Source organism: Danio rerio, chromosome 10, assembly GCF_052040795.2.
Source record: "Danio rerio strain M-AB ecotype USA chromosome 10, GRCz13ab, whole genome shotgun sequence".
Lineage (NCBI taxonomy): Eukaryota > Metazoa > Chordata > Actinopteri > Cypriniformes > Danionidae > Danio > Danio rerio.
Window position 1 is genome coordinate 36,829,600 of NC_141030.1, and position 23,026 is coordinate 36,852,625.

The 23,026-nt window shown below is 35.0% G+C and overlaps 1 protein-coding gene across 10 annotated transcripts in view; it reads right to left on the bottom strand.

Moving 5' to 3' along the window:
- cux1a (cut-like homeobox 1a) overlaps positions 1-23,026 on the bottom strand; it is a 259,039-nt gene that overhangs the window by 175,243 nt on the left and 60,770 nt on the right. For all 10 annotated transcript variants that reach the window (XR_015501310.1, XM_087270994.1, XM_087270993.1 and 7 more), the window contains exon 2: positions 14,839-14,949. Coding sequence is in view for 9 of the 10 variants with exons in the window: in XM_087270994.1 (XP_087127120.1) it covers positions 14,839-14,949 (111 nt within the window). In the remaining variant the exon portion in view is untranslated. The remainder of the gene's footprint in view (positions 1-14,838; positions 14,950-23,026) is intronic.

Genomic DNA, 23,026 nt, shown 5'->3' on the forward strand with positions numbered 1-23,026 from the left:
CACAACTAGTTACTTTCCATTTCTTTCTAATTCTTAATTATTTATTATATATTCTAACAATTTCTGACTGATCACTATGTGTCTATTCAAACCTGTATCACTTAAATAATAACAACAACAACAATAATAATAATTCCTTACATTTATATAGCACTTTTCTGGACACTCAAAGCGCTTTAAAGGGGGAAAAAAGTATAAATTTAAAGAGTTTTATTCCCCCATGGTCCACACTATGAAAATTACTGTTGTTTTTGTAATAAAGAGTTAAAAACTATGTAAAATAAGAAAAGAAAAGAATAAACAAAGCTGTAGTACACCTTGGTAGGACATACACAACAGTAATGTAATGATGAAGCTGCTTTGGAACAATAATTTTTGTAAAAAGCACTGTACAAGTAAACTTGAACTGAATTTAGGAGCACACAACCTTTTACTTGCCATTTCTTTCTAATTGTTAAGTTTATTACATTTTCTAGCAATTTCTGAGTGAACACCAAAGCCTGTATTAGTTAAACAATAATAATAATTCCTTACATTTATACACTGTAAAAAAATGCAGGGTTCCACACAATTCATTCATGTTGTCCCAACACAAATCCATTAAGTTAACCTAACACCTTTAACAAATTAATGTGGATTGAACATAAAAAATAAGCGGTCCCAATAAAATCTCAAGAATTGTGTTGATTCAGCTTATCTTAAATAAGTAGTTTGAACAAGCAGAAATTATATATTTTAGTAGACACTCAAAGCGCTTAAAAGAAAACAAAAAAGTAGATATTTAGGGAGTTTTATTCCCCCTGTGGTCCACACGATGAAAATCACAGTTGTTCTGAACCTTGTTCACTTCAATTATGTGACCAAGAACAAATACTCAACAGTTCACAGAAGAAAGTCCTGCAGCTTTTAAAATGATACGAGGAGCAAACGATCGCCGCATTTTTATTTTTAGGTGAACTATCCCTTTAAGGCTTGATTTCTGACCGCAGGACTGTAGATTGCAGGGTTTTGAAAGGATCGCTGGGGGTTGCAAAGGCTCAGCTAACGTGACCAATCTGTTGTCGGCTAGGCCGCCTCGAGAAGACAGATTACTCTTCTCCAGGCAGCTCAGGGACAGACGAACCCCCCAGAACTCCAGAGGGAGGGTTCCCATTCCGGCTCCTATTCCCATTCCATGTCCCATTCCTGTCGGCTCTAATGACCCACTGCAATATCTCAGCACAAAGGGATTCTAAACAAGGTGGAAAAATTATATTCGCCTCTCGTCCTGCATCTTCCGACAAACTCAAGAGAGGGCTCGGTATGCCAGATTCAAGCACTCGCACATGCTCACTGATGCATTTCTGATGCGAACATAAACGAATTCTTATGACGTCACTGAAATCGGCTTTCTATTTTTTATTTTTTGAATGAATAATAAAGTCACCAGGCAGGAGATGATGAATTAGACCTTACACAAACATGAAACAATTATAAAGGAATCGACGCTCATTTGGAAAACTACCAATCAAACGGTGATCTAAAAGAAAGTAAAGTGCGCCTGCTTTGAAATGTGGGCCAGCGTGATTCATAAACAGTCAGAAGATCCGAATGCATAACACTCAGCAGAGTCCAGTGGTGACTATCAGACAGGAAGCTCTGAGGAACAGCCAATCAAATCAGCCGAGAGAGACAGGAAGTGGCACACAGTCAAGCCCCATCAGTTCCACTCCAGTCTCGTTCCCAGCTTTTGGCTGAGCAGATGGATCAAATCCTACAGGCAACAAATACGACGGACCAGTACATTAAACAAGTGCTCGCAAACAAACACGAGAAGGGGGAGGGGAGAAGCAAATCATCGACTAATCTCAAGTTTATTGTGCCTTTTTCCTCTCATCTTCTCCTCCCTTGACTCAGCTCTACTAACCTGTCAGAAGGAGACGTATAGGCACTAATGCTAAAACCCCTCCATGAACCTGAAGGCTATGCAGAGAGACAGATATCCCTGACCCGTCTCTCTCCCACACAAGCCTTTAGTAGGTCACCCCCTCTTCAAGGATACCATGTAAAAGCAAATCACCCCTGACAGGACACAGAAGAACTTTGAACATATTTTTTTTCTTTCCTCGGAAAACGCAGGATGTTATCATATTCAAATGTATATCAAAACAAACTCTAGCCGAGAATGAGCCAATAAAAAACTGCATGCAAGCTTTGTAATGCAAGTTATAAGTCAAGCTTTGCCATTTGGTGTTGAAAAGATTTTTATGTTTATGAAATTAATCTATTTCATCACTAATCCAGTATTTAATATAAATGTATAAAATTTTAATAAGCTAGAATGTTTCATTTAGTTCAGTATGAAATTTTTAGTCACCGGCCACTTTATTAGGTACACCTTACTAGTATTGGGTTGGTCCCTTGTTTGCTTTCAGAACTGCCTTAAATCCTTCGTGGCATAGATTCAGCAAGGTACTGGAAATATTCCTCAGAGATTTTGCTCCATATTGACAGAACAGAATCATGAAGTTGCTGCAGATTTGTCGGCTGCACATCCATGATGCCAATCTCTCATTCCACCACATCCCAAGGGTGCTCTGTTGGATTGAGCTCTGGTGACTGTGGAGGCCATTTGAGTACAGTGAACTCATCGTCATGTTCAAGAAATCAGTCTGGGATGATTCACGCTTTATGACATGCCGTGTTATCCTACTGGAAGAAGCCAGAAGATGAGTTCACTGTTGTCATCAAGGGATGGACATGGTCAGCAACAATACTCAGGTAGGCTGTGGCATTGACACGATGCTTAATTGGTACTAATGGGCCCAAAGTGTGCCAGGAAAAAATCCCAAAAATATCTCCGTATATAATATTGAGTTATTGTTGCCCTTCTACTAGCTCAAACCAGTCTGGAAACCCGCAAACCCATCTCTGTAAACCCTAGAGATGGTTGTGCGTGTAAATTGCAGTAGATCAGCAGTTTCTGAAATACTCAGACCAGCTCGCCTGGCACCAACAACCGTGCCACGTTCAGTCACTTAAATCACCTTTCTTCCCTATTCTCTTTTTTTTTCTTTGTTTATTGGTTATACAGAACATACAAACATAAACAAAAAAAGGACATAGACAAGGATATTAGTAGACAGTATAGCAGCAAAAGTCAGAGAAAAAAAAACAATAAATAAATAAGTAAAAATAAATAAACAAAAATACAAACAGAATGTAAAAACCGTAACACACAAATAAAGTTCTGCTGTGATTGAGTAAAGTCACACTTATTATAAAAATACATCAGAAGTGTTCAGAGTCAGAGGTTCATCCATATTTTTTGAAAGACATCCCCTTTGTTTCTAAGGTAGTATTTGTATTGTTCCAAGAGCATTGTTTCATTCAATGAAGTTGTATGAACAGTTCAAATGTTTTAGGTCTTTGTTGGTTCCAGTTGAGCAAAATGCATTTTTTGCTAGATGGGAGATGATGACGAGTCACTTTATAGAAGTAGGATCAAGTGTCTTATTCAGTTCTGTACCAAAGAGGTATAGTGTTGTTCTGTTGTCCAATGGAATTTGCAAAGCTTTGGCTGTATAGTCCTGTACAGCTTTCCATAAAAACTTTTGCTTTTTGCATTCCCAAAAAACATGCATGATTGATCCTGAATAGGTTTTACATCTGTGACACCTGGATGATACATTAGGGTACATTTTGTTCTATGCATAAATTTATAATTTTGTTCAACTATTCTGTTTTTCTTCCCCATTCTGATGCTCGGTTTGAACTGCAGCAGATTGTCTTGACCATGTCTGCATGCCTATAGGCATTGAGGTGCTGCCATGTGATGGGTTAATTAGAAATTTGTGTTACCAAGCAGTTGGATAGATGTACAAATGATGAAGTGGCCATTGATTGTAAAGGATTCTTAATTTTAACAATTTTTTAAAACATCATTTGTTAATGTGATGTCAAAGCAACAATTCAGTCTAAAACCAGTGCTGATTTTGGGCAAGAAAAAATGTGAAAACAGTTGTGCTGCTTAATATTTTTGTGGAAGCTTCTGTTTTATAAGGATATATTGATCAACAGGATGTTTATTTATTGAAAAAAAAAAAAGAAATTCTTATGCAACTCCCCACCAACACTTTTGATAAATTTAAGGCATCCTTGCTGAATAAAATATGAATTTCTTAAAAAAAAAAAAAAAAGATCTTACAGATCCAAAACTTCAGACATCAGGCACACATTCTCACACACACACACACGGTCATACATTTCGATATATCAGTATTAAACTATTTAACATATACAACATATACATAACATATACAAACATATTATGGCTGAGAAACCAAAGGGTAATATCTAATAAAAACAAAAACACAAGAAATACTTTGTCAGACTTCCATTCTTGCATTGTGGTTTAAGCCATATATTATATTACAACTCCAGCAAGCATGTTTCATATTTATACACACTACATATCGAGCAAGAGCATGATTAAACATGACTGAATCCCTGAACAAGGTCTGTTGATCCAAGATAGACTAAACATGTGCTGTATTGCTCACCGTTTACAGCTCAAGAGACTTAATGAACTTCTCAATTTTATATATATCAGTTTCACATAGTTATTCAAGTCTCAACTTCAGGAACTGGACTAAAAAAAGAGTGTGACGAACCCTGACTGAAATCTCGGACTTTTGAGAGCAGACCGTCATATCTTAGCTATTTCACAGCTGATATTGCTGTCTTCTGAAACTACAGACACATGGGGTTTTCTATTAGCCAAAGGTCTCATTTATCACACGGCAGTATAAAAAAAAAAATCTATTAAAATGTACAGTACAATAGAAAAAACAATGTAACAAAGTAATAAAACTTTGTTCGAGTACTTGAGTATTTTTGTGATTATCTGTACTTAAGTTTTCAATACTTTTACAGATACATTTTCTCGACATTTGTTACCTATTACAAAAGGAACCCGAAGTGACAAAGATGAAGTTTCACGAATCAGAGGTTTGTTGAATTACCTAAATTTGTTTGCGCAATAATTTTCAGTGATTATCTGTACTAAAGTTTTTATTTTTTGGTCAACTTATACTTGACTACAATAAATTCAATACTTTTACTCAGAAACATTTTCCCGATACTTGTTACTCACTACAAAGTGAAACCGAAGTAACATAGACGAAGTTTGACAAATCAGGTGGTTTGCTGCATTACCTAAAATTGTGCAGTAATTTTCAGTGACTATTTGTACTTGAGTTTTTATTGTTCTGTCGACTTGTACTTGACTACAATAAATTCGATACTTTCAATCCCCTATTTCCCCGACATTCTTTACTCACTACAAAATGAAACCGAAAAAAGAGGTAGTTTGAGTTTGACGAATCAGTAGTTTGCTAAATTACCTTAATTTGTTTGCGCAATAATTTTGTGATTATTTGTACTTGAGTTTTTATTTTTCTGTCAACTTTTACTTTTACTTGACAACAATAAATTCAATACTTTTACTCAGAGTTTGAAAGTTTGATTTTGACGAATCTGTGGTTTTCTGAATTACCTAAATTCGCTTGTGCAATAGTTTTTCGTGATTATCTGTACTTGATTTTTTTATTTGTTAACTTTTACTTTTACTTGCCTGCAATAAATTTTATATTTTTACTTTGATACAAGTAAGACATTCATTCCTTACTATAAACTGAAACTGAAGTAACAAAGATAAAGTCTGAGTTAGCGTGTGAAATAATTTTTCGTGATTATCTGTACTTGAGTTTTTATTTTTCTGTCAACTTTTACTTTTACTTGACAACAATAAATTCAATACTTTTACTCTGAAACATTTCCCGACATTTGTTACTTACTACAAAGGTAAACCGAAGCTGAATTTTTTGTAATTACCAAGTTTTTATTTTTCTGTCAGCTTCTACCTGACTGCAATAAATTGCTGTAGAAACTTTTACTCCGATACGTTTTCCTGAAAGACATTTGTTACTTATAACAAAATGAAAACGAATTAACCAAGACAAAGTTTGATTTTGATGAATCTGGGGTTTTCTGAATTACCTAAATTCGCTTGTGCAATAGTTTTTCATGATTATCTGTACTTGATTTTTTATTTGTTAACTTTTACTTTTACTTGCCTGCAATAAATTTTATATTTTTACTCTGATACAAGTAAGACATTCGTTCCTTACTATAAACTTAAACTGAAGTAACAAAGATGAAGTCTGAGTTAGCGTGTGCAATTTTTGGTGGTTATCTGTACTTGAGTTTTTATTTTTCTCATCTTTTACTTGACTGCAATAATATCAATACTTTTACCTCGATACGCTTCCTTCACATTCGTTACACACTACAAAATGAAACCGAAGTAACAAAGACGAAGTTTGAGTTTGACCAATCAAGGGTCTGCTACATTACTAAAATCTGCTTGCGCACATGCAATCAAGTGCTCACACAATCTGCGCTGTTCATATAATTTTTCGAACAAGCCCATGTATGTCATTCTAGCAAGAAACTGATAATACTCAACGATAAGACTGACAGCGCATTGCTTAATACCGTGACAAACAACTACATTAACGAAGTTGAACATCCCCCCCTATATTTGCTAGAATGTTACTCTTATATTAGAACAAATTTGTAATGGAAGAAGTCCTTGTGCTAGCTGAAAGATGCAGAAACATTGGCATATATAAATACATTAGAAATACATTGAGGTTAATTGAAGGTTTAGCAGCCAGACGTGTTTGAAAGTCTTTTATATTTGAAATAGTTATTTTTTTCTGAATAATATTATAATTTATAATTTTTTTTTACTTTATTTTCCAGTTATTTTAATGTCCCTCTGTTTTCTTGTGTTGATATGCATGTTAGTTCCTGAAAACAACAAAAAAATTCTACATGTGAATAGAGTTCATTCTGATTCTGATTATTATGCCCAAACATTTGGTCCCAACATTACTTTAATTCAAAGAGTAAACAAAATATATTAAACTGAGTTAAAACTGAACACCGTCCTGCTGTTAAAAGAATGAACAGAGCTATTTTTATTATTTACTGGCTGTTTTTATTACGTACGCAGTGTCTACTTTAAAAAAAGATTAAGCTTTTATTTTATTTACAGCCTTTTCTTGCAATTTTACTTTGATTTTTTACTTTTGTACAAATATTAGTCAAAAAAAAGACTTAAAGACTCATACTCAAGTACAACAAATATCAGAGACTATAAAAATTTTACTCAAGTAATATTCTAATCAGTGACTTTAACATTTACTAATGTCATTGTCAAGTAAAATATCTGTATTTTTACTCAAGTGTGGTTTTCAAGTACTTTACCCACAACTAAGAAAGAAACTTGATTTTTCTACTCTCCAGTGCTTTGGAAACATTTCATCTGTCTCGTATGAATTTAGCGAATGGCTCGGCTCTACACACCGGATATGTCGACCCCAGACCTCACTTGATTGTGCCTCTCCAGCCCCCCGTCCCGCCATTACAGTGTCAACATCAAAGGCATTTTTCAGTATGCTAGTCACACAATGCTCTCACTTTCTTTCTCTCTCTCTTTCTTTCTACCTCTAAACACACACACACAAACACACTGTAACAAATTCAGTCCTTGGTAAATACCCTAACGTCGTGTTACGAACGGGACGGCTATAATTAACAGTGTAAGACGCCAGTCTGCCAGCGTGGGCGGCGTGCCAGTGGATCAGCCCTAATTACTGTATTCATTTTGTCAGGACCATTCAGTTCACAGCTCTCTCTGACCAGCCCTGGCAGCCAATGAAATCTCTGGACACTAACATCACAACGTCCAGAGGCCAACCAGCCGTCGCCTTTAAGGCAACATCAAAGCCAGTGAAGGAGCAAAAATCAAAATGGCTGACACACAGACACAACAATCATAACTGCAGAAAAAAAAAAGAAGAGGGAAAGTCTCAAAAGAAAGGACGCTTTGAATCTGTGCTCTTTGTAGTGGCCTTTGACGCAACTGAGGAGAAACATCAATGAAAGTCATGGACAATATGATACAAATCTAGCACCAAAAAAAGGCAGATCATCAGCAGATTTAAGCTTTAAATTATAGTTGTGGCCACAATTTACAGGAAGCAGAACTGGATTTGCAGGAAGATGAACTTTATTAACGGCAAATTCCAAGAAATGAGACAATGGTTTGACAGAAAACTGCATTATTACTTTTGACTAACTATGATTAATCCATAGTTATGGTTATAACCACGGTATTTAATCACGGAGAGATATAACATATTACATTTCTGTATTTGAAATGACCAAACAAGATTTTAATTTAAACGGTAAAACTGTAATAAAATAGTTTATAATACATTATATCATGATTTATGACAGCAGTTTTTAAGGATGCCAGTGCAGCCAGAAAATATGAACAAATTGTACATTTTTATTCTTTATATTCAGCAACTATCTTAGCAACTAATTATTAAATGAATAAAGGTTTAATATTCACTTAAAAAACAACAGAATTCAATGATCACTTCATATTTCACACATTTTTATACACTGTAAAAAATTATATGATCATTTAGTCATGACTGCATATGTTTTTAGTTCATTGTACTTATTAATCTTAAAGTTTAATAACTAAAAGTTTAGTTTTAAAGTTAATCCTGTTTTAACTTAATTTTAAAAGTTACACAACCTATTTTAAGTCAGTTTAGCATAATGTAAGTTTAATGGACTCATAAGGTTAGTATTGATTCAGTTTAAAAATAAAGGCAACCAAGATTTGTTTATGGTAGGTATATCCAAAATAAGCCTGCTGCTTAATTTTTCCAGAAATATTTGTTACACTGAATGAAAATATACGATTATTCGAACATATTTTGCACATTATTTTCATCAATGTATATGTTTTTTGAAGCAGATCCTTCAAATTTAATGTGCTTTCAATGTATAAAATATTCTTTGTGCACTTCATTTGATGCAGACAGCAAAAATGGAACTTCTAATTTTTGACCCATGAATGTTCTATGGTCTGTTAATGCGTTTATGGGTTAATCATACTAAAACCTAAAATAACAAACAAAACAAACTGTATATTACTAATCATGAATTACTTATTAACTATAAATTATTTGAATTTCATTTGTTTTTAAGTCTACAGTACATTATAAAAAAAAATTCTTGCTTCAGATAAAAAAAAAACTTTTTTTAGTCATCTAAACTTACATCAATCAAACTGACTAAAAATATTAGTTTAAACTTTGTATAACTTAAAAAATTTAAGTTAATGTAAGTTATACATTAACATTATATTAACCTTATTATATATAAATTATTTTTGTTTCTCAAAATATTTTTTTACAGTGCACTTCCTTAAATACAATTTATTGTACAGGTTGGACCGCCTTAAGCCCTGAGAACTGCCTTAATCCTTTGTGGCATAGATTCAACAAGGTACTAGAAATATCCTCAGAGATTTTGGTCCATATTGACATGACAGCATCATGCAGTTGTTGCAGATGTTTTGGCTGCACATCCATGATGCCAATCTCCCGTTCCACCACATCCCAAAGGTGCTCTATTGGATTGAAATCTGGTGACTGTGGAGGCCATTTGAGAACAGTGTACTCATTGTCACTGAGATGACACAATGCTCAATTGGTACTTATGGACCCAAAGTGTGCCAAGAAAATATCCCCCACACCATTACACCACCACCACTGGCCTGAACCATTGATACAAGGCAGGATGGATCCATGCTTTTATGTTGTTGATGCCAAACTCTGACGGTAACATCCGAGTCTCGCAGCACAAATCGAGACCATCATAAGACCAGACAACATTTTTCCAATATTCTGTTGTCTAATTTTGGTGAGTCTGTGTAAATTGTAGCTTCAGTTTCCTGTTCTTATCTGACAGGAGCGGCACCCGGTGTGGTCTTCTGGTGCTGTAGCCCATCCGTCTCAAGGTTGAACGTGTTGTGCATTCAGAGATGCTCTTCTGCATACCTCGATTGTAATGAGAGGTTATTTGAATTACTGTTGCCTTTCTATCACCTCGAACCAGTCTGGCCATTCTCCTCTGACCTCTGGCATCAATAAGACATTTGCACCCACAGAACTGCCGCACACTGGATTTTTTTTTTTTTTTTTGGCCATTCTCTGTAAACCCTATAGATGGTTGTGTGTGAAAATCCCAGTAGATCAGCAGTTTCTGAAATACTCAGACCAGTCCATCTGGCAGCAACAATCGTGCCACGTTCAAAGTCACTTAAATCCCCTTTCTTCCCCTATCTGATTCTTTGTTTGAACTGCAGCAGATCATCTTGACCATGTCTACATGCCTAAATGCATTGATTAAAAATTTGCGATACTGAGCAGTTGGACAGCTATACCTAATAAAGTGGTTGGTGAGTGTCGTTGTAAATGATGGATGCACACATTTTTTCTACTATCAAATAAACTCCCAAATATGCCACGTTCGCTTTCATAAAGTGTGTACATTAGCGCTGCTTTTAGCATCTGTGTGGTTTATTCCTATCAAACGCTCACTATAAAGTTTAAATGCGCTCTTCAAGTTCTGATGTTTGCATGTGGTGCAACACTCTCAGCAAAAAAATGCCAAAAATGTGATTTTTTTTAATCAATGGTGTCTAATGCATGAACTCAAAATATGCGAGCCAGTGAGGAGGGAATGCGCATGACCTTATGAAAATATTTCCATCACGCAGGCAGCTCTGAATATAATTTCAGCATCGACACACTGGTCTCTTTCAGTCTCCATCGCATCCTATTTAAAAAACGCCATCTAAATGAGCTAAACGAAAATAGGGCCAAATGCGCCGCTTGTTTGGGTTAAATATTTATGCATGTGGAAAAGGAGAAGAAAAAAAAAGACGAAATGAAGTGATCTGTGGCAAATTTAACGGCTGCTTAAGATTATTTATTTCACAGGTGCACGCCGAGGAAAACACAGACGTTACGTAATCGCTTGGAAAGTAACGGGTCATCCTAACAAATCCCTATCTGTCACATTGACATCGCATAGCGGACGATAAACTTTTCAACCCGCATCCTGAGGCGAAGCAGGACCATGAAGGAGCTCCATAAATAACTAGTCAATAACAATTACGCAACGTTAGTGGAAATGGATATAGAGAGACGGAGAAACAAAAACAGCAATTTATCCCTTTAAATATATACACATGAGCTTGGAAACCTTAAAAGGACAGTTCATCCAGGCATGAAAGTGGCCTTATGTCATTCCAAACTTGTATGATTTGCTTTCTTTCTGCAGCTGAGCACTAAAACAACACATTTTCAGTCATGTACTCATTTCCATGTGTAATAAATTATTATCTATGAAAGCTTCGAAAATGACATAAAAACAACCAGAAAGTACGTCTAAAAAGGTATGATTGATACATTTCAAGTAACTCAAGCAGATTTTGGGTCTAAATAAAGAACTTTTAATGATAATATTTCCCTAAGAGTCAGTGAGTTACTAACATCTAAGAACTAAATCAGTCCAATTCAAGAACAAATGACAGCGAGTGGAATTTGAGACATTTTCTTACGAATTGCAAGGGAAGCTAGGGAAGATATGAATTTTAATTATTGGTCGATTCCCCACATTAAGCAATCAAATAGAAATCTAATTATTTTTATGTTATAATATGGTAGGTTAATGCCATGGTTTCTGCAGGTAAATTAAATGTAAGGCCTTTGAGAAATGAAGACCATTATGAATGAAACTTAATGAAGTTTTTGAAACTTATACAGGACTAAATGCAAAGGATGTTTTTTGAATATCCCAGTTGAGAAAGATTTTCACTATCTATAAATCTATGAGCAAATTAAGCACAAACAGCTATATTAAGCCGTTTACGGTGTGCTCAGTGTCAGAAGGAGCGGTACAGTAAGGTAATGCAATCGTGGCACATTAATTCCACATTCACAGTCCGGCCATTAAGGTAACTTTCCAGCCTCCCTCATCACAGATAGAGTTTCCACGTCTCTGACTGAGGCCCTTGATGTCTTGCACCTTGGGCACCACGCAAAAAAAAAAACTCAGATGGACTTTTTTTTCTCTTCTTTTACAGGGTTCACAGAATCTCCGAACGCGTGGCCTCCCAGCCAAAACCCCCAGCACGATTAATTTAGTAACGGGTTATTAAGCTCAGACATAAATTGCAGCCCTGGACATTTTAAATGGAAAAGGGGGACTGATTTATTGAGGCTCCGGAGACAAAACAGGTTTTTTATTTTCCATTTATTCATCGGCACTCTCTGGGAGTGGTAACTCGCGAGGAATTCGCAGGAAAGAGGGAGCGAGCGGGAGGAGGGCAGGAGGCGATGGCAACCGCGATCAAAGATAACGCTGACCGGAGCCGCCGTCGTGCCCTTGACTTCTCCACACTACAGATGGGCTGGCAGGGACTTCTCAAAACTAAACACACGCGGGAATTATGCGGATTTGCCGTTTGGAAGATTGGAGGCACCTGTCTGAAATCTTCACAAAGGCACTCGTACGCTGATAAGGATATTATTAATCAAGGACTAAAAGAAAAGCCTGAGGTTATTGTGAACTCTGGATGTCTTCTGACTGATGTCTCTTTTTCTTTTACCTTCATTATAGCTAAATGACGCAATTACTACATCCTGACTTTTCTTCACAATTCTGAGCCATTTCTGATACTAAAACTTTCAAAATGATAAATCAAGTGAAAATCGAGGAGACCAGTAAAGAGCAAATAAACAAAAATAAGCCCCCTCCGATAAATGAGCTTAAAATAGCGTTAGGAGTGAAACAATTTGACAACATTATCGACTATAAAAGTTGCTAACAAATATTCTGTTGCTCAAAGAATAACCTATTGTCATTGTGTGCGAAATATATTTATTTGTATTGTAAAAAAAAGTTTTTTTTAATAATTATTGTAACTTTAAAATTGTGATTTATTTTTTTAAGCTGATCCAATTACATGGTTTTGTTTATTAGTTAGGTAACTGCAAGTTGAATAATTGAGCAACGACTTTATTGATGTAACAGTAGATGAGTACTGGATTAATCAATCCAATAATTGTTACAATAATCAATTATCAAAATAAAGATTTACTGGTGAAAGAGTAGGTTAGTGATCGATTATTTGATATAATAACCATTAGATTAATGAACTATCAAAATACTAATTTACTGGTCAAACAGTAGACAATTACTCGATTAATTGAACTAATACTCTTTACATTAATCAACTTTTAAAAATAAAGTTTACTGGTGAAAAAGTAGATGAGTACTTGATTAATCGAACAAATCATTACATTAATCATTAACCAAAATAAAGATTTACTTGTGTAAGAGTAGATAAGTATCCAACTAATCAAACCAAGAATTATTAGATTAATCAAATAAAAATAAAAAAAGATTTACTGGTGCAACTATAGATGAGTACTCGATTAATCAATCTAATAATCGCTAAAATTAATCAACTATCAAACTACAAATTTACTGCTGTAACAGTAGATTAGTACTTGATTAATCTAAAAAATCATTAGATTAGTCAACTATCAAAATTAATTTTACTGATGTAAGAGTAGACGAGCACCCGGTTAATTGATCGAATAATTATTAGATTAATCAACTATGAAAAAAAAAAGATTTACTAGTGCAACAGTAAATGAGTATTTGATTATTCGATGTAAAAATAGTTAGACTAATCACCTATCAAAATAAACATTTACTGGTAGAACAGTAGATGGGTACTCGATTAATCGATCTAGCAATCGTTAGATAAAACTATCAAAATAATGATTTATTGGTGGAACAGCAGATGAGTACTTAATTAATCGATTTAATAGATGCATTAATTATTTACATAATGATTTTAAATAATAATTATAATGCTAAAACAATTTGTTAAATTAAATTAAAATGAGTTACTACTTTACGATGCAAAAATAACAATAAAAATTTTGTTTAAATAATAAAACATTTAGTCAAAAAACTGTATTTTACATGTTTTATGCTATTTTTTAAAATAATATTATATCATATTATATAAAATCAGACATTCTATCTAGATTTACAAATATATTTCAAGTTCAATTTTATAAGCATACGCCATGAACGTCGCTCATCTACACATCGCCATGTGATTTAACATTTAAAGTCTGTAAACGCTACTGAACAAAACCCAAAGTCTAGAAACATCCTCCTATCCACACATTACGAATAATCTGTTTCTAACCAGAACAAACATCTGATATCCCTCCTGATCCACTAGTGGTGATGTTCCCCCACTGTCAGGGCACGTTTGTCTCAGGACTCTATCAGATCGGGGAAGGTTTTCAGTAAATAAAGAATCACTGATCCTTACTGTCTTGCTAACATGCATCGTCGGTTTTTCCTCTGGAAACATGACCTCACAGACAACCCTATGGTCTGGACATGACCGTCCGCCGCTATTCATGCAGACCGAGTATTCCCTAAATGGATAAACCATAATATGCTCTGCTTTCTCCGCCACTGACCTCTCATTCAAGACCATGGCTAGTTTCAGACAAGTGCAAAATGCGAAAAGTAATGTAACGGCGCGGCCATGCTCCAGAACTCAAGTGGAACAATCGCAATAACAAGAATGCAATTCTACAGGGTGCGCGTTTACAATCATGTAAGCAGTCAAAATGGAGGGAGAAGAAATCAACTGATATCAAATGCAGAAAAAACATGGTGCTTTACAGGTACTCAGGAGACCAGGAAGTGCCAGTGCAGACATTTGACAATTCGGAGTTCAGATTCCCCTTCGCTCCACTACCCCTGCAGCTTCCTATCATTTGGGGGAAAAAGGCTCTCAGTCCATTTGTTGCGTTCGCTCACCTCTGGAGTATTCTTCTTGAACTCGCGGCTTTGGTCGATGAGTTTTTTCCTGGACTGCTCGCTCTCATCCTGTCGGTTGGCCAGGGCTGTGGCGGTGGCATCCAGTTCTTTCTGAGGACAGATAAGGGAAAGATTCGGATGAGCTTCTAAAGGAATGATTTGATGCAAATACAGGAAAATCACATTAAAGTTCAATGTAGTGAACCAAAAATGAACCTTGGATTCCAAAAAAAAAATGGCAATTAACAATAACAACGCGTCCTAAAACTAAATAATTTAAATATTTGCCAATAAAACACATTTAAAAAAAATCTATAAAAATATCCATACCTATACTTCAGAAGCAATGAAAAGTGAGTCAGATTAATTCAATTAACAATTTAAGCTGAATGATTCAGTGAATTGGATTCAAAACATTAACTTTCACTCATTTTCTTTTCAGCTTAGTCACTTCAATAATGTGGGGTCGCCGCAGTGGAATGAATCGCCAACTTATCCAGCATATGTTTTACGCAGCAGATGCCCTTCAAGCTGCAAGCCATCACTGAGAAACACCAATACATTCTCATTCACACACATACACTACAGACAATTTAGCCTACCCAATTCCCCTACAGCACACGTTTTTGGACTTGTGGGGGAAACCGGAGCACCCGGAGGAAACCCACGCCAACAACATTAACTTCAGATCTGATATTCAAGACATCAATTTGATTAGTAACTTTCGATCAAATCATTTAGTCTGAATCATGTAATAGATTAGCAGATTTATTGAAAAGAACCAGTCAATACAATTTAATATTATTCAGAAACCTGGATTTAAAATTTGGGATGCACCAAAATTACAGCCACTAAAAACAATCGGTCGGAAATGGCATTTTAAAGTTACTGAGTTATTATAGTTACAAATTTCATTCCCGGTTTCTGTTTTCAGCCAAGAGCAACCTGGATTTTCAGTTTGAGCGCAGATTTTTCATTTTAGAGTATACCTTTTACCCAACCCAACGTCAACCCAAACTGATTTATGAATGAAATGGTTCGTTAAAATAAAATAGTTGATTTGATTTGATTAACAACTGATTTGGAATGATTTTTTGGGTCAAAGGTGTTGGGAGGTTGTCGCAGACGAAACTTAAGACAGTTGGGGAGTCGCAGAAAAAAGTGAAAGTAAACAGCGGACGGTGGAGGGGAACGGTTGAGAAGGGGGATCAGGTTAAATGATGAGGTTAAAAATTAAGCCCTGCTTCACTGGAAAGAAAAAAATGCTGAACTTTAGCAAAACTAAAATAGTTGGATTTCAAATTTCAGCTTAAAAACTAGGGCTGGGCGATTAATCGAAAAGTAACCGAAATCGAGATTCAGAACCTATAATAGATTAAATATTTTCAAAACATTTTTTTAAATTACTTTACCTACCGCGTGCAGAGTCACATGACCTCACTCTGTTAAAGGCTGATTGATACATCTACGGCCACTTTGCAGCCACATCTGATCTCTGGTCAAGTAGAAAGATGAACCCATTCTTTAGCCTTACTTTGCACTACTTTTACGATGATTGGAAGCAGCACCAGAGATGCCTTGTGATGGCACATTCTGCATTAGATTAAAGTTAATATTTACATTAGAATATTTGTTAACAGAAGATGCAATAAATCCACACAGTTTAAACTATTATATACAAGATAAACAAGAGTTATTTTATTTAAAAGAGATACTGCTTATTTTATACTTTTAATATGAATATGTTTGCAAAAGTGCAAGTTATTTAGGCAATGTGTGCTTTAATATCAGTTGATCAACACTGATGTTCAATGAATAATGATAGATAGCAGATAGTGTGTGTTTCCTTCAATTATTTTAAAATCAATAATGCGCCCTTCATTCAAAAATCTGTAAACTTTGAGGGCAAAATAAATAAATAAATACATAAAATAATCATTCATTAATCACAATCGAGTTAAACTGTTCAATTAATCGAGATATTGATTTTAGGCCAAGTCACCCAGCCCTATTAGAAACAGATTCATGAATGAATTTAGAGTAAATTGAGAATCTAAAAAAATGGATCTGATTCAAAATTCACACTCATTCATTCAAAGTTTTACATTGAAAATGACGACTTGACATCAGTTTGTAAGTTAATCGTTCAGTCTGAATTGCGAATCAAATGAAGAATATTTTAAAATTGACAATTACTACTTGGCAGTTCTATGATGAATACGAAAACACTGATATATTTGCTTCCCACAAGAACAGTCGCTGACCTCAGACTGGTTATGTTTACAAAAAAAAAAGCGAAAGCTGTAAAAACAATGACAAAACCTTCTCGCCCAACTTCACGTCTATTTTGCAAAAAACACACGCTTTATAGGGTGTGAGAAAACCGTTCGCTATGCACCTGCAGGCATACCCGCGACTATAAACCGCACGTTTAAAACGAACCAACCAGATTCCCTTGAAAGCTGCGACAAACATGGCGCGATTGGCCGCCGCATCCATCAGTCACCTACAGCGTCCCACCCCCGTTGGGGCTCGTGAAAAGTCAGCAGTCTGCGGTCCCTGCCGTCCCACTGCTCTCCTCTCAACAGCAGGGAGCTGAGCTAAAGAATATCGTCTGACATCTGGGAGCCAGATGCTGGGAACAAATCAACTTAATTAGGCTGGAACTCAGTGCGCCAGACTCCCCAAACCTCCAACACAACAACTGGGGGGCTGAGTCACCACAGTCTCGCCCCAGTTTTACTCTCCTCTGTTATTATCACCTCCTCCTTCCACATAGGAAGACACATGGCTCCGCAAAACATTCGTCGTTCGGCTAGTCTGGCAAGGTAAAAGTACAAGGGCTGATCTCAGGGGACGAATCTGGTTTTAAAATACCATCCCTAGAGATGGGTGTGGATCGTTGGTTTCTGGGTCAATGGGACATGTTTTAGATAAAAACGTCATGCTATGTAAAGCTGGTTCTGGTCTTTCTAAATGGCTGTTATTAATAGTGGAGTAACCATGATGAAAATAAACTGTGACATAATGCGTTTACCCTAACAATGTACTGACATGACATGCACGCACAGTGTGTGTGAGCACTTTTAAGGGTAGTGTTTATTTATTAGTTCTCTATAATCATGATATACATTCATGTCTTAAAATATAATGCCATGTTTAAGGTCGTGCAGACATAATATGAATCATATTACAATGCTAAGTTAGAAAGGCATCTGAGTGAATCATTCTGAATCAGATCAAAAAGAACCTGTTGATTCACAACGCTGAGCTAAGTTGACTGGATTCAAATTGACTGAATGTTTAGCGGTTGAGCTTTCGTCATTTCTGAATAAAAAAAAATTCTCCATCCCTAAAATCCAAATCTCGAATAATTGAACATTTTAACTCGATTACAATTAATTAACGATTATTTTATTTATTTATTTTATGTTTTTGACTTCATAGTTCACAGACAAGTTTTGTACAGTAAACATGCTCACATATTACAAGGGATATTACAAGTACAAGATTTTTGAAAGAAGGATACATTACTTGATTTTAAAATAATTGAAGTAAACACACCATATACTATCAATGATTATTTATTGAACAACTGAAATTAAACACACATTGCCTAAACACAGCTCTCCGCGCCGCCCACCCTAATACTTACCAAAAACCGATCAATCACAAAGCTTGCATTATGGGTCGTTGTGACGTGTAGTTAAGTTATTTTTGAGAAGTGCGGGGGAATGCGAAGGCTACTCCAGACCGTATACATGGACTTGGCAGAGGTATAATATCAGAATAATATAATAAGTAAAAATTAGCCTTAACAGAGTGGGGTCACGGAACTCCACACACGTTAGGGAAAGTAATTGCATGTTCTGATTGTCGATTTCGATTACTTTAATTAATCGTCCAGCCCTATAGCTGAATGAATTATTGGGAGCCATTTTAAAAAGCTATTAATTCAAAACACGATTTTAAGTTGACCTTCATGTGGACTGGATTCAAAACGTCAAATTCATGAATGGTTTTTAATAAATTATTTCATTGTTTTAACTAAATATGTCAAAAACTATTGTTACGTTTTCAGAGCTTAGCTCAGTTTTTAAATAAAATATATATATTTTTTAAATCATTTTTTTTATACTCTACAGCCAAAGTTACGGCAAAATCAGATTTAATCAATATAAAACAGACTAAAGCAATAGTTGTACTTAAAAACACAAGAATAAGTATTAGGGCTGGGCGATTTGGCCTAAAAACGAAATCTCGATTGATTGAACATTAACTAAATTACGATTAATAAAATTAATTAATTAATTTATTTAGTTAACAAATTTTCTACAGTAAATATACTCATAATACAAGTGAGAGATTTTTAAAAGAAGGGTGCATTACTTGATTTTAAAATAATTAAAGGAAACACACACTATCTGCTATCTATGATTATTTATTGAACGTTGAACAACTGAAATTAAAACACACACTGCCTAACACCAACAGTCACGCTTTCTGAAGTGATAATAAATACTTTGTACTTTTGGAAACAAAATAATTTTCAATGTTAATTTTTTTTAAGTTAAAAGTAGAAAATAAGCAGTATTTCATCTAAATAAAATATCTTGTGTAGATTCTGTAAATAACAAGTAATATTAATAAAATAATAATAAGTGCATTTCTTGAATCTTTTTTAAAGAAATATTTTAATGTAAATAATCATTTTATTGTAATGGAAAATATGTTATGTCTGGCACAGCTTTCAGTCATCGTCAACGCAGTGCAAACTTGTGATGTGTAGTTACATTTTTTTGAGAGGTGCACGGGTATGCGATCGAATGAAGGCTGTGCCAGACCATATCCATGCGTTCGACGAAGAAGTATAAAGCAGCCTTAACAGAGCGAAGTCACGTGACTCCACATGTTAGGAAAAGTAATTGAAAAGATTGACCTGATTATTGGTTCTGATTGCTGATTTCGATTACTTTTTGATGAACTGTCCAGCCCTAATAAGTATCAACGTAATGCTTATCTGTTGTTTCTAAAAAAAAAAAAAAAAAAGTAAAAAAATGCAGGACTATAAAATGAATGTGTTTGTATAATAATTATATAGCATTTAATTTCAGAAGAATCAAAGCAGTATTTAAATTTATATTAGTAACTTATATGTACATTAGCGTCGCGGAACGCTTTGAGACTGTCTCCCAAAACTCCAAAGGAAACTTACTAGTTTACTTGGATCTTTTGCTCTGAGACTTAATAAAGACTCTCCATTTAATCCCGCTGGAAACGTTGGAGATATTAAAGAGCGTGATATTTCTTTCCTATTGGTATCAATAGTGGTAATGCCCCCTGGGGTATCCCATCCAGCCCCCCTGGTGTAGTTGAAGGAAGCCCTGAAGCCCTCCAATGAGAGTCGTTTATATAAAGGACCAAATTGTTCCCCATAATAGCTTTATAATTTTCCTAATGGAAGAATTCTGCTGGCTCAGGCGGCGGTGCTTGTCTTAGTTAATTTGTTCGGTAGTAAACGCTGAAGGAACAGATTACAGGGCTCCCCAGAGAGCCAGGCCCTGCCAGATACTATCAGCTGCATATGCAGCAGGGAAACGTCAGCGAGGCCTCTCTCTCTTTCTCTCTCTCTCTCTCTCTCTCTCGCTCTGTATAGCTGCTGTTTTTTTCTTCCCTCGTTCTCTCATAAGCCATCTTTCTCACAGGCCATTAGATTTCCTCCTCTCCCTCTCTCTCTCTCTCTCTCTGTATGAGTGCCAGTGTCGCTGTGCCACAGAGCACCTGAGCACTCAAAAGGGTCAACAGCTCAGAGGCAGTCAGGAACAGATAAAAACAAAGCAAGAGTCCAACACAGGTGAGAGGGGACGGCAGACACACTTCTGCCACGGGAGCTGTACTGTAACTAAAAACGGTAGATATAATTCGCAACAAATGGGTTTAGAATTGTGTTGGAGTAGAACATGGTTAAAGAGAAAGTTCACCCAAAAGTGAAAATTCTGTCATTTTGCTCGCTCTCTACAAGAGATATTTTGAAGAATGTTCTTATCTAATAAGAAATGCTTTGGTTTTAAAAATGTTTTTGATCACAATTTATAATGCAGACAAATTGCACTGATGTATAAAACTTACATGTCAGGGCATGTGAAATACCCACTGGCAATGTCTTTTAAACAAAAAAAGTTGCAAAAGCCACAAAATTAAAGCAAAAAACAAAACTCCAGCATACCTGTTTTGGCTGAACAGATTTTACAGTTTGAGGTTTTTTTATAGCTTGTTCTTTAATTATTCGGTCCTAAAAAGGTGACCCAATTTTTGAAGGGTATGACTTTATACGCAAGTGAAAAAAAAAATTTAATAAAAATAAAATGGATATAATTCTCACCAAATGCAGGGTTTAGAATTGTGTTGGAAAAGCTCAGTTAAAGTGAAAATTTCACCCAAAAAGTAAATTACTGTCATTTACTCGATCTCTACAAGAGAAAATGTTAAGAATATTCGTATATAATTAAAAAACGCTTTGTTTATAAAAAAAAAATAAAAATCACAATATATATACCAGACGAATTGCACTATATATGAAAGCTACATGTCAGATCATGTGTAATACCCACCGGCAACAGTTTTGAACACTTTAAGGTCAACAAAAGTCGCACCGAAGCAATTTTGTGTGGACAGAATCACCTCTTCAATGTCTTTTAAACAAAAAAAGTTGCGAAAGCCCCAAAAATAAAACAAAAAACTCCAGCGTACTTGACTTAGCTGAACAGATTTTACAGTTTAAGTTTTTTTAATCATTCGGTCCTAAAAAGGTGACCCAATTTTTGAAGAGTATGACTTTATTTATTCAAAAGTGGAAAAAAATAAATAAATAAAAAATTAAATGGATATAATTCTCACCAAATGCAGGGTTTAGAAGTGTGTTGGAAGAGAGCGTGTTAAAAAGGAAAGTTCACCCAAAATTGAAGATTCTGTTATTTACTCGCTCTCTACAAGAGGTATTTTAAAGAATGCAAAAGCCACTGAGGTGAGAGGGGACGGCAGACACACTTCTGCCACAGGAACTATACTGTAACTAAAAACAGTAGATATAATTCACAACAAATGGGTTTAGAAGTGTGTTGGAAGAGAGCACTGTTAAAGAAAAGTTCACCCAAAAAGTAAAATTCAGTCATTTACTCGATCTCTACAAAAGATATTTTGAAGAATGCTGGAAATTACAAGCCACATATATACATTGCATTTTATTTATTTTTCCTAGTATGGGTGTCAATGTTATCATTCTTTAAAAAAATGGTTCAAAAACAGTTGATGGTTCAGAAATAACTCTGAGAATTGAGGGTGAGTAAATGAAAAACCGAATTTTCATTTTTGAAAATGTTCTTACACATTAGGAATAAGGAATTATTTTCATTGTTTACACATTATTTTCCTTTACCAAAAAAAAAAAAAAACTTGCTACTCCTCTTTAAACAACATGCCATCACCAAGTCTCTCATCTCCTGGCTCTATGCTTTCATTTTTTAATCAATTCTATAATGATTTTCAAAAATAAAATCAAATACTGCAACACTTTCCAGTTTACACCAAGAACAATAACTATTATGATTTAAAAAAAAAAAGATTTTAGTGTCTACAAAACTGCATGATGACTGTTTATTATTATAAAAAAAAACTTTTTTTCATTCTTCATGATCAGCTGGTAAATGAAAATCATATTAATTCTGGAAGTTATTGCACTGACTTTGTTCCTCTCTAAAAATGATAGCTTTAGGTGTGGTGATGACTCCCTTATTTATTTATTTTAGAAAGAAAACATTTTTAAAACAATATTTATTATTATTGACAAGAGTTTTAATTGTGTTGTAAACAGGCCTATAAAGCAATTATCATGAATTTTAATTATTATTTTAAATGATGAATGTTGTGCTTTAATTGAATAATTATACGCACACTGCAGGTTTCAGAGTAAAACAATACATCACTTTTACTCACAGTTAATCAGGCTGATCTGAGGCACCAATTAAACTAAATAAAAGGTTAAGATGAGGTTGGTAAAATTGCAAAATTAGAATAGAAATATAAACTTTATAATAACAGTAGTTTTGCAGTTGTGCTATTAATGGCTCCTTTCCACTGACTGGTGCAGTACGGTGTGGTACGGGTCACCTTTACGACAAAGTTTCAGTCG